Source organism: Thermobia domestica, chromosome 14 (assembly GCF_964235325.1).
Source record: "Thermobia domestica chromosome 14, izTheDome1.hap1.1, whole genome shotgun sequence".
NCBI lineage: Eukaryota > Metazoa > Arthropoda > Insecta > Zygentoma > Lepismatidae > Thermobia > Thermobia domestica.
In genome coordinates this window covers 129,189,373-129,201,441 of record NC_137467.1, presented here as the reverse complement: position 1 = coordinate 129,201,441, position 12,069 = coordinate 129,189,373, and the positions used below count along the sequence as shown (strand labels likewise).

At 33.1% G+C, this 12,069-nt stretch overlaps 1 protein-coding gene across 1 annotated transcript in view; it reads left to right on the top strand.

The window, feature by feature from the left end:
* Nucleotides 1-12,069, top strand: part of LOC145670001 (alpha-N-acetylgalactosaminidase-like) — a 146,944-nt gene that overhangs the window by 97,530 nt on the left and 37,345 nt on the right. Inside the window, exon 6 of the mRNA XM_081738341.1 lies at nucleotides 9,861-10,025. Within this exon, the coding sequence (XP_081594467.1) occupies nucleotides 9,861-10,025 (165 nt within the window). The remainder of the gene's footprint in view (nucleotides 1-9,860; nucleotides 10,026-12,069) is intronic.

Genomic DNA, 12,069 nt, shown 5'->3' with positions numbered 1-12,069 from the left:
TTGAACTTTAATTTGATAATTTAATAAATGAACTAAATTAAATGTTATATTTTCTTTTCTACGTATGTCTCATTATTAGTTATTTAATATCAGACTTCCGAAGAGAAAATTAATTGAATTTATTGACCGTGTCTATAGCGACAACTCCCAATCACGACTTCTATTCAGTTTTATTTAAAGGGAAGAAAGAGTGAGAAAGAGATATATGAAAGTCGAGAAGAAGAAAGAAAAAAGAAAAAACTAGAAATGAAGAAATACTGGATAATTATGGAAATTTAGTGAAAAATTTTAAGTAAGTATAGTAGAGGATTCATACCCGAATTTTATTGATAACCAATTATGAATTGTTTCTCATGAGGCACATGGTCCCTCATACTACTCCGACCTACATCCAGGTAACTGCACAAGTGGGAGTTAAAAGACTCAGCCCAGATAATGAGAAGTATTAATTTAATTGGTAATTATTATTATTATTTTTTTTGAGCATTAAACAACTTTTATCCAATAACTGACTTTCCATAGTGGAAATTGAACACCGTTTCAGTTAGCCAAGGAAAAAAAATCAAAGTAGTACACATATTTTCCACAAGTCAGAGTTCCGAAATTCTTGAAAAGACTGTCGTTATCCCAGCTCATTCTGTTGTACCGGCTTGCCTTTCAGAGCCAATTTGGATTAATTCAGAGTAAGTTATCCTTCATGACTTCGGCCATGAACCAATACACACATGTTATAGTAATACACATACATAAGAAATGTTATTATTTTAGATTAATATTAGAAGTTACCACTTAAAATTAAAGTTATCACTCATTCACACACACAAGTATACATACAGGACAATTTATTGATACAGGTAAATTAGATTTGAAGAAAACCATCTCCTAACTACAGTTTGTGTACATTTATTATATTTATCAAAAATAAACACAAAGAAAATGTTAATGACATGCAATTGAGTTTACATATAATTATATCATTACACATGAAATGTTAAATTACATTAATATCGATTTAATGTCAAAAATTGACAGAAAGAAAAGGAAAAAGAAAAGAATATTAAAGTAACTTAAAATATAGATTTGAAAATTTAGTTACATCAAATTGTATCTCGTATGATGAAAAAGATAATAATAATAATAATAATAATAATAATAATAATAATAATAATAATAATAATAATAATAATAATAATAATAATAATAATAATAATAATAATAATAATAATAATAATTAGTGAAGCGAGTCTTTTCTCTTAGTTTCAGATAACGTTTTGTGTTACGTGTCCATAATGAACCCTTTTGGCGTCCGTACACGTAATTTAACTTTATTTAGGCACACATATGAAATAATATTTGTGTATTTCTGAATAACACGTATTCAGTTAATAGAATCATTTGTTTATGCATTTTTTCCATCTATAGATTAAGAAAGCAAAGTTTTTGCCATTAAGTTCAATGTAACCACGTCACTCATTTCGATACTTCATTTCAGGAGCGTCATTTCAGATTTTGCTTGGGGAGCAAAACCCCTTGATATAAGTAAAATTTCACGTATTTCACTGATTTACTATTTTATTGATAAAATCTATAGAAATCTCAAACTCAGGGGGGGCAATTGCCCTTCCCTGCCCCCACTAAATGACGCCCCTGCTTTATTTGTTACGTTGTCAATTCACTAACTCTAAAATCACCATCATATTATATCATGTTAGGGGCACAGATTGGCAGTATATTAATACAATATAAAGAAAACGAAAATTTCCTAAATTCGAAGAGATATCGGTTATAGTCACTTCAGTATCGAGACCACAATTACTAAGTCGAAAAATACTATTCAGGTTCGAAGGGTTGCATATGACGAATGAAATGGAGTTACAACAGGACGGGAAGATTCTAGGTTTATGGACTTGAGGATAAACTTAATGGTAGTGTAGGGTTACGACAACCTGCCTTAGTTACATACAACATGCAATTAGTACAACAACAGATATCAATACTGTACAGATATATATACAAGTTAACCACATTACAAGGTTAAAGGTAATGTCAAACATGAGGCGGTATATTCTAAATTTACACTTTATATTTGTCGATTTTTTTGAAATTATGGTAATGAATTTAACCATTCTGGATAAGGTAACAAAATCCTTTATACATATTTATCCAAGTATTTCAAATTATACACTTTTCTTCAATATCACATTTATATTCATTACGTATTTATATTTCAGCATACATATATTTATTCATTATTTAGCCTTTTAAATCAATTAGCCCGCGCGACACAATTCTTAGGTTGCAATACTACATACAATAAAGTAAATTCGACTATATAACGAATGACTAACCGCGCTATATTGTTAACATTTATAACCTTGACGATTTCGAAATAGTGGACATTCAAGGTACGAGGTATGTATGTACACTGAATTACAATACAGAAATTTTATTTTGACAGTTTGCCATCTGGATGATGAAATCTTAAAATTTAACAATACTTATGGGCCCAAACATCTACACGAAATTCATCTCTATTGGAGACAACGAATGGTACAACGGTGAACTCCAATCAGAGAATAGTAAAGGAGACGAAAGCAAAGTTAGATTGTATACTGAACGATCGCTCGCGATTGTAGTGGGTCGAATTGCAATGGAAACGGTTCCTTGATATTTGACGAAAGAGAATAACTCCACGAATTGTGTCTCGTAATATCTCAATTGAATATTTAAGTTCAAATGATGTGTTAAATGGTTAAAATTTGTCAAGTTGAAACAGAGGTAGGTTGAAAAAAAATCTTATAGAAGAGAATAGGAAGATAGTTAAAGAAGAGAGAGGCGGCGCGCCAAAGGATATCAGCTAGAACACTAAATACTACAAAGATTTAAACATGCGACAATCCGTCACCTTTATAGCAAAAACATATGTAAATATAGCCGAAACATGTGGCCTACTAAATGGGTGTCCCAACGGGGTATCTGAGCGCCTAAGTACGAGTCCGTGCCTTCTAGGCAACCATCTCACAAGGAATAAGCCCTGTGGAATGATTGACTACTATTAACCGTTCCCGGTAACAATTCGCTCAGATTACAGCCGGAAGTGTGAGGTGGTCTCTTAATTTAGAAATTTCTAATATAAAAATATCCGACCCCACGGAAAACTGAGAAGAGTTCAGATTAAAGTATTGAAAACTATTGTAAAAGTCTCGAGAAATATAGAGAAAATCCTAATTCGGATTTGCCAAAATTTAAAAAATTAAATAAAATAAATTTTGTACTAGCAAGTTGTTTGCCATAATCTTGCTAGAGCTCTCAATCCGCAAGATTCGCTACATCTTGAGGTGCCGATTAATTTTGATTACTATATAGTTTAGAACTAACAAAAATGCAGCTTTTTGGGGGAAGATCGGCACCTTGGTACGGAATTAATGGGACTCTAGTGTGATAAAGCTACTATGTTATTCACTTCTATCCATCCCGTCACTTCTGCAAACAGCAATGAACTCAACTTGTAAGGTAACGTGGGAGAAAAATCTCAAAGTTACCCAAGTACTATCGCAAGTATAAGGCTGAACGCGTATACTTAAACTGTACCAATTATGGAAACGGCTTTACTGTTCTATAGTTACTTTTAAACTATCTGGAACCATTTGCTACACAATCACAATTCACATCGTCGGACCAGATAAGCAGTTAGAATGTACGATTACAGTTGAATATCAAGCCTCGAAGCGAAAGCATAGTCCCCTTTCACACGACACACTTCCTCACACGAAATTCTAACGTAATGGTCAGTGCTCGAAACATTCATTGTATATAAACAATCAACTTGTGGCAAAGAAAACAACTGGGCTCATATATTTACAGATGTCCTATCATTCACTCACACTCACTATAAGATATATTATTACTATTATTATTATTATTATTATTATTATTATTATTATTATTATTATTATTATTATTATTAATTTATATTCATTCATATTTCATAACATAAATTCATTTCTAGACACCCGATTATTTAATTATGCCCAAGACTGTTCAAAGTAGTCTCTTAAAACTACAAACCATTATAGAAATTATCGAAACTAACAGATACGTGGGAATTCGCATGAACCAACGCTCGATTATTTCAATACAAACCACACCATATTCGCACTTCACAGTTTAAAAATCATATATACGCAAGGAAAACTCAATATTGCTGACTGTGTTCTTTAAAAAATGTGTTTATATTCTGAAAACAACAATGAGATTAATCACTGAAAGCAACGAAAAAAGAAAAATTTGAAATTACGATCTGGCGATGGAATAGCGTCATGTATGCTACGTTATGTTTAAGAGCCTGCCTTACTAAAAATAATACAAAATTTACCATTTTTCTTTTGCTTGTTTATTCATCAGTGAAAGGAGATAATGAAATGCAAGTTACCACAATCATAGATAATGTTATTCTACAACAGAAAATATGAACCTGAAGAATGTTCAGTGTTGCCATCCATAGAAATTACAGTGTTGCCAGAAAAACAATTTCCCTAAAATCTAAGTTAAGGCAGCGAGTAGAGGAACAAACTCAACTGCATTTGGTTACGTATCATATTGTTTTGGTTTCCTGTGAACTACTTTATAAATAATAGTTGTATTTAGTTTGTAATAAACAAAACAGTTTTAACATACAGTTATTAAAACTAAATAATAATGTTACTTAAAAAGTAGCTCACAAGAAACCAAAACAACATGATACGTAATCAAATGCGTTTGAGTTCATTCCTCTACTCGCTGTCTTAACGTAGATTTTAGGGAAATTGTTTTTTCTGGCAACACTGTAATTTCTATGGATGGCAACACTGAACATTCTTCAGGTTCATATTTTCTGTTGTAGAATAACATTATCTATGATTGTGGTAACTTGCATTTCATTATCTCCTTTCACTGATGAATAAACAAGCAAAAGAAAAATGGTAAATTTTGTATTATTTTTAGTAAGGCAGGCTCTTAAGCACGAACGCGAAGTTCGTTTTTGTTAATTATTTAATTACTAGACTACATAACATACTGTACTTTTCAGTAGTTAGTTAGTAATATATTTTATTGATTTGTCGACTCATATGAACCAAAGCTACGACATATTTCTAAATAATCAGGAAAAGGAGGTGTTTTTTGGGTTAACTAATTTTTTACTCCCGGAGCAACAAAACACTAACGGTTGGTAATTGTTTACAGGACGTGAGATGGCGCTGTAGAATAAATTAAACTTTGTACTACTGGACACGCTTTGTACTATATTAAAAGCTTGCTACGCGTTGTATATTATGAGATAACAGTACAAAATCACTATAGATTTGCATTACGGACTAGAATGGACCAAAAGAGATGAATAGTTACGAATCAACAATACACTGTCCTTAAATAAATTAATAACACTTTCACGCATACATCAAGCCTACTAACAACATACCAAATTACACATATACACGCTACATCACATATGAACTAAAACTACACATACTAATACATATCACTACACAAATTAACTACATATATCGACCAAACAAATCACTGACATCACCATATTCTGAATCGCCTCTGATACTGAAAGGGGAAGGAAATAGTCAAATCGAGGTGGCCCTTCTATCAAACTAATCCATGTTTTCAATTGTAAGATTATCGTTAATGCCCCCGGAGAGGATGTCAAAACTATTAAGGAAAAGATTCCTTTCCTGAGGGGAAAAGAACCTATTGTGAAATTATTCAACCCATTCTAAGTTAGAAGCTGTGGTCAATTTAGGAGTAAATGGGAGTCCCTACAGAAATTTATTCTGAATTTCAGTATTTAACCTAGCACAAAACCGCCATGTCTTAAAAAATCAAATAAACTACACACACAGAACTATATATATGGGCAGACTACCACACTGATTGACTTTGGGAGGGTGAAGGAATATTTTAAACGTTTCAAAATCACCAAATATTTGTTTGAAAAGATCACACAATTCCGAAATTAAATCACTAGTACTGTAAACCTGTCCTCGAAGTCAAACATGGCGATCCTGACTTGCACATCCATATCTCACTGTTTTTCTATATGGTTTCAGATAAAATTCCAGTAGATTGGGACTCCTTTAGCTTCTGAGGTGTTTATGTAACGTTTCAAATTATTATTGCCTGAATATTCAGTCCGTTTCTTGTAGAATAATCAAACATTTGGCAGAGGCGAATGGGTATAACTCACACTTCGGTATCCAGACAATGAAGAACGAGGTAAAGTCGCGCCAGAATACTGAGGTAGAAAATAGTTCCCAATCATAACACGAGAATTTTGGCGGCGGAAAATATAAAGCGAATAAAAAATGGTGAAAACTGGATTAACTGGATTTTAGCAGGATATGGGCATCTCAGAGGGACAAAGGGAGGCTAAAATATTCTGCCTAATATGGGATTGGTGGACAAATTCAGAAAACTCTATCCAATTACCGACCTATGATTTATATTGAAATAAAAATGTATAATTTCAATAATCATCCAATTGAGGTGCCCATATACAGAAATTTACGATGAAATAATATATACATATAGAAATTATTCCCCGAAATATAATTTTCACTAGTTATTCAGAAGCTCCTGCTTTAATTTTGATTTAGATAAGGAACAAATGGATTTAATACGTAAAATGAAAAGTATGTGGTAAAAATTAACAATACAGAGTACGTTAGAAAAAGTACGGGACCCCAAAAAATTATACTACCTTAACTGTAATAAAATATTACACTGTCTTGTGGTAAAATTCACACCCTCACTGGCCTCTGTAAAGCTTGTAAAGAGAAATAGGATCCCATACCATGGTCCAGCTGCAACGCAATACGCTGCAATTCAAACTCCGATCCCGGGCAATATTCAGTAAAGGTGGCCTCCAGATCGAATATAATCGGTGGTGCAAACATGGCACTGCCTAGTTAAATGACATATTCAAATTCGGCTCAATATAAATGAATCTGCCTCTGTATTTCCATCTTTATCTACAACACGCAGAGGACGGGCTTTTCTCTTGATAAACATTGGAAATCATCAACCGAAGTACAACACATAATGTGTTGTTGAAACATATAGTAATAGAGTAGTTAATAATCAATATCTAGTCTCAGCTTATTCTGTCAGTACTAAATGAAGGGTGATTTTGCAAACTTTATATTTAGTAAAATCAAAGTTTTGATTGTTTTCTGTGAATTTTTCATTGCAGATAAAATCTAACCTAATTTTGTTACGCATATGAGTTTCCCTATGGTTGTATGGTTAGCATACACACCAACTGTGCAAGACGTTTGCGTCCAATCCCGGTGGTAGTTCATAGTTGTTCGGATTCTGTCCCCAATGGGGACTCACGGTTATTCGGATTCCAAGTTAAACTTTACGTCTACGTTTCGTATAGCACCAGCGCTACAAGGGACATTCGACTTCAAACAAACCATAACAACAACATACAGATATTGATATATTACTATCCCTATTAGACAAAATTTATGAATATACAGAGCATTTTCGAATACTTATTGCAAATTTCTTATGCTTTTAGGCTGAACCGAGTTGCAAAGAGTTTGTATTGAAAACCCTATGTGGAAGCATGTCACACAACACGCACGACGGGTGTTCAATAATAAATAGTGATCATTTCATGTGCGCTTTCTGCTATGTAAATATAGTATACCCGAAACTTATATGTTTCAGTTATAAAATGTACATTCTTATTACTTCAGAAGTGGCTGTTGTAAATGATGGGTAAGCGTACACGTGTTATGAAACGTTCATTTCTAAAATCGAGATACGAAGAAGAAATAATGTGCCTCTGATAGTTAAGCAGATTCGTAGTTCAATCATCCTGTTCTTCTCTACAAGAGCCGCTTGGTACAGCTGCCGTAAAAATGCTTGAAAACGTTATATCTGTGAAGCATGACTGTACGTCTTACCCGAAATATATGGTGCGTACCGGAGGAAGACTTCGTGGAAGCAGAACATCTTTCCCGGTGTAGACATTTGGTTCTCGATGTTCATAAAGGTTAGCTTTGGAACTTCGAGTATATATCGTACGCAATCTACAGAAAGCATACTCAATCTTTACCAAACATGCTGTGAAGTTGCATTTGCTGTGCATTTGGAATTGTTTAGTACGGATGTGAAATACTTTCGTGTACGTAGCTGTGGTTCCCGATTTATTGATAGTCTAATTTCATGTTTGGAGTTGTCAAGCTTTCGTTGCTCTTCAGAAGAAAAGGTCGAAAACACATGGACAATTTATGCTTATTTGAGGTTAAACTTTACGTAAATGTATATTTATAATAAAGGTTTGCTTTTTGAAGAAAAATCAATGAAGCACGATTTATTCCTTAATAGGGAAACTTACTACTCTACACTAACTAAAGGTAGAAACGACTTGACAGCTCAGAATCGCGTGGAAAATTTTGTTGAGAAGAGAAGAGAAGAGGAGCTATTAAGACCATCGAGACAAGGGTCAATCATAAATGTCGTGATGATGGTTGAAACTGGAGAATTTCTATTTAAAAAAAAACTACAATGCTGCCGCCTTGTAACTCATGCTCAAAACTTTCTTCATACGTACTTTGCTCAAAACTATTTTTCAACCTAGGTGGAAGAAGAACAGAACAGCAGATGTTTCAGGAAAATACTCACTGTGCCGCATCAGGGCAACATGTCCTCCTTCAAAATTCATTTTTTTCTCTGAGTATACTCGTAGTTTTCACTCTGTCTGTAAAAGGAAAGTATAGCTCTTTGAGACCTGCCTTCTAACTGTTAAAATATTTTTTTAACGTTTGATTCCAAGCGCATTCTACAACGTAAAGCCATTTGTATAGGGCTAGTTTTTAGAAAAATGTAGATTTCATCGAATTTACTTTCAAATGCTTGTATATACCTCAGGCCCCGATGCTCGTACCGTAGAATAGAACAAAGATTCAGAAAATTTATTACTTACGCAACTTTAACGAACAGTCGAATCAGGGAATAGAACATAGAAAATAGTCATCTTAAGAGCCTGCCTTACTAAAAATAGTACAAAATTTACCATTTTTCTTTTGCTTGATTATTCATCAGTGAAAGGAGATAATGAAATAAAAGTTACCACAACCTTAGATAATGCTATTCTACAACAGAAAATATGAACTTGAAGAATGTTCAGTGTTGCAATCTATAGAAGTTACAGTGTTGCCAGAAAAACAATTTCCCTAAAATCTAAGTTAAGACAGCGAGTAGAGGAATGAACTCAACTGCATTTGATTACATATCATGTTGTTTTGGTTTCTTGTGAACTACTTTTTAATTAACATTATTATTTAGTTTTAATAACTGTATGTTAAATCTATTTTGCTTATTACAAACTAAATACAACTATTATTTAAAAAGTAGTTCACAGGGAACCAAAACAATATGACACGTAATCAAATGCAGTTGAGTTTGTTCCTCTTCTCGATGCCTTAATTTAGATTTTAGGGAAACTTTTTCTGGCAACACTGTAATTTCTATGGATGGCAACACTGAACATTCTTCAGGTTCATATTTTCTGTTGTAGAATAGCATTATCTATGATTATGGTAACGTTCATTTCATTATCTCCTTTCACTGATGAATAATCAAGCAAAAGAAAAATGGTAAATTTTGTATAATTTTTAGTAAGGCAAGCTCTTAAGCTATGGTTCTTATTTTGTTCTGGGTCGCAGTGGGTCATACATTGGCTACCACTAGTTTAGAATATCATCCAACTCTGTTTAATTAATGCTACACTGAATTTATATAGCCATAAGAGAAGTATTAGCATAAAATTAGTTAAAATTTATTTTTTCTATGAAATTTAGGATCCATGGATAGATATTTGGGCTAGGCCAATCAGCCCTGTAGTGAATGGAAATCATTCGTATGCGATTGCTGCAGTGAGTCACAAGGTTGGTGGATCGCCGACCAATATGAACCTTACATTAGAAGTTGCAGGTCTCTCGCACCCACCTGGCTACAATGTTACAGTAAGTCAAGTATAATTTAAAATATACTTCTGTAATAATATTCATAATCAAAGTAAAAAAGTGCCGCTAAACTTGTTCATAACTTTAAGTATTGAAAATAATGAAAATAAAAGAAATCCCATATTAAAATACTCCTAATACAAATAATATTTGTTACAATTCAACGGTACAAAGCAAAGAAAAGCCACAAGACATTGTGTTATTTTAAAACCAGAACACGCAGAATAGAACAAAGATTCAGAAATTTGATGATTTACACAAATTCAACGAACCGTCGAATGAGGGACGTAGGCAAAATGAAACGGAAATGTATGAAATGTAGTTGAATGAAAATACTGCAAAGTAAAAGTATGAACACTATTTAAAATATGAAGTTACATTGAATAATTCGAAGTAAGTGTAAAGTGAACCTTTTTTTCACTTCCAATTTTTACTAGAGGGAAGGATTGAGATTTAATCTATTATTCCCATTAAGCACTTCACTAAACATTAAGCTCTTTATTATCTATTATTGTTTTTGTTCTATAGTAATTTATTTTAAAACTGAAAATGGCTTATTTATATTCCTTCCATTTTAATTACAGAATTAATGGACACGTTAACTTATTCTTGACACACAATCATAGTCGTATGTCTTGCAAATAAAATCAGAAAAATAAACACACTACTGAACAAGACTGCACTTTTTTAATATAAAAACACATTTACACTTGACGTTTCGATCTTCTAGCCAAGATCCTCATCGTACGTTCTAGCCAAGATCCTCCCCAGGAGTGTACGTCTGATGAGGATCTTGGCTAGAAGATCGAAACGTCACGTGTTAATGTGTTTTTATATTAAAGAAATGCAGTCTTGTTCAGCAGTATGTTTATTTTTCTAACTTATTCTTGGAACGCTGAATCAATTCCCAAAACATTGTCTCTTAACGTTTTTGCTCTAATACATGTAGGCAGACAGCCCGACATAGTAGTTTTATAAAAATTTCCATACTTATTGATAACATAGTTTGAAACTCTAAATAAAGTAAATGAGTTTCTATTAAAATTATATGGTTTAATGCAGGGATGCAAATAACCACTTGCCCGAGGCGAGTGGTTCATCGGTGCGGGCGAGTATTTAATATTATACCGAAAGTAAGTAAATGATTTCTATTGTGCGATGTGGTCTAGTAGCTTTTTTCTTGGGCTAGTAAAATTTTGTTGTTTATTTGCACCCCTCCTTTAATGTTAGTGATCGGCAGAAAAACGGTGTTTCGTTTTTTGAAAACCTTGGAAAAAATTGTTTTCTTTGAAAATTGGCTTCGTTTTTTTTTTTTTTTTCAAAAAATCATTCGTTGTTTAAAACCGGTTTGGTTTACTATCAAAAACTGTTGCTGTTTGAAAATTAATTCGGTTTTCTGTCAAAAGCTAGTTTCGGTGAAAACCAGCCGATATTTCTATATACCGGTTTTCGATCTTTATGAAAACCGATTTTGCTCATCCTTATTTAATATAAGCAATCCCTATCTGATTTAAATTTTTAACCGTACTCAATATCACAAGATGTCTACTACAACTCAGCTCACAAAATAGAGCTTCACATAAATCAAACTAGTATATGTTGTAAATAGGGAACTCGATATAATCCCCCAATTACATTTTTTGTCACATTTCTCCTTTCTTTCTCACTATACCTTTCAGCATGTCATTACTGCACGTCTGCTGCACGTCCGTCGTCAATCCCAAGTAAGCTTTGTGGTGGGTTTGACACCGTGTGTGTGGATTTTTCTCGGGATTCTCTTATTTCCTCCCACTTTCTTCACTTCATGATTTCATTTAACCATATCATCACTGTCTCCTTTAAACAACGCAGAATAACTGTGTAATGTAAAACTTAAAGATTTTATTTCATTTTTTCAGCATGTCTCTTAGAACAAGAATTTCTCCTCAAATAAGTGAGTTTTGTTTCATGATAAACTACCAAACTATGCAAATTCAATATTTAAATCGTAAGTAGTACATTTATAACGTCTGCTTGCAATAGAGGGATAAAACAAAAACGGAAC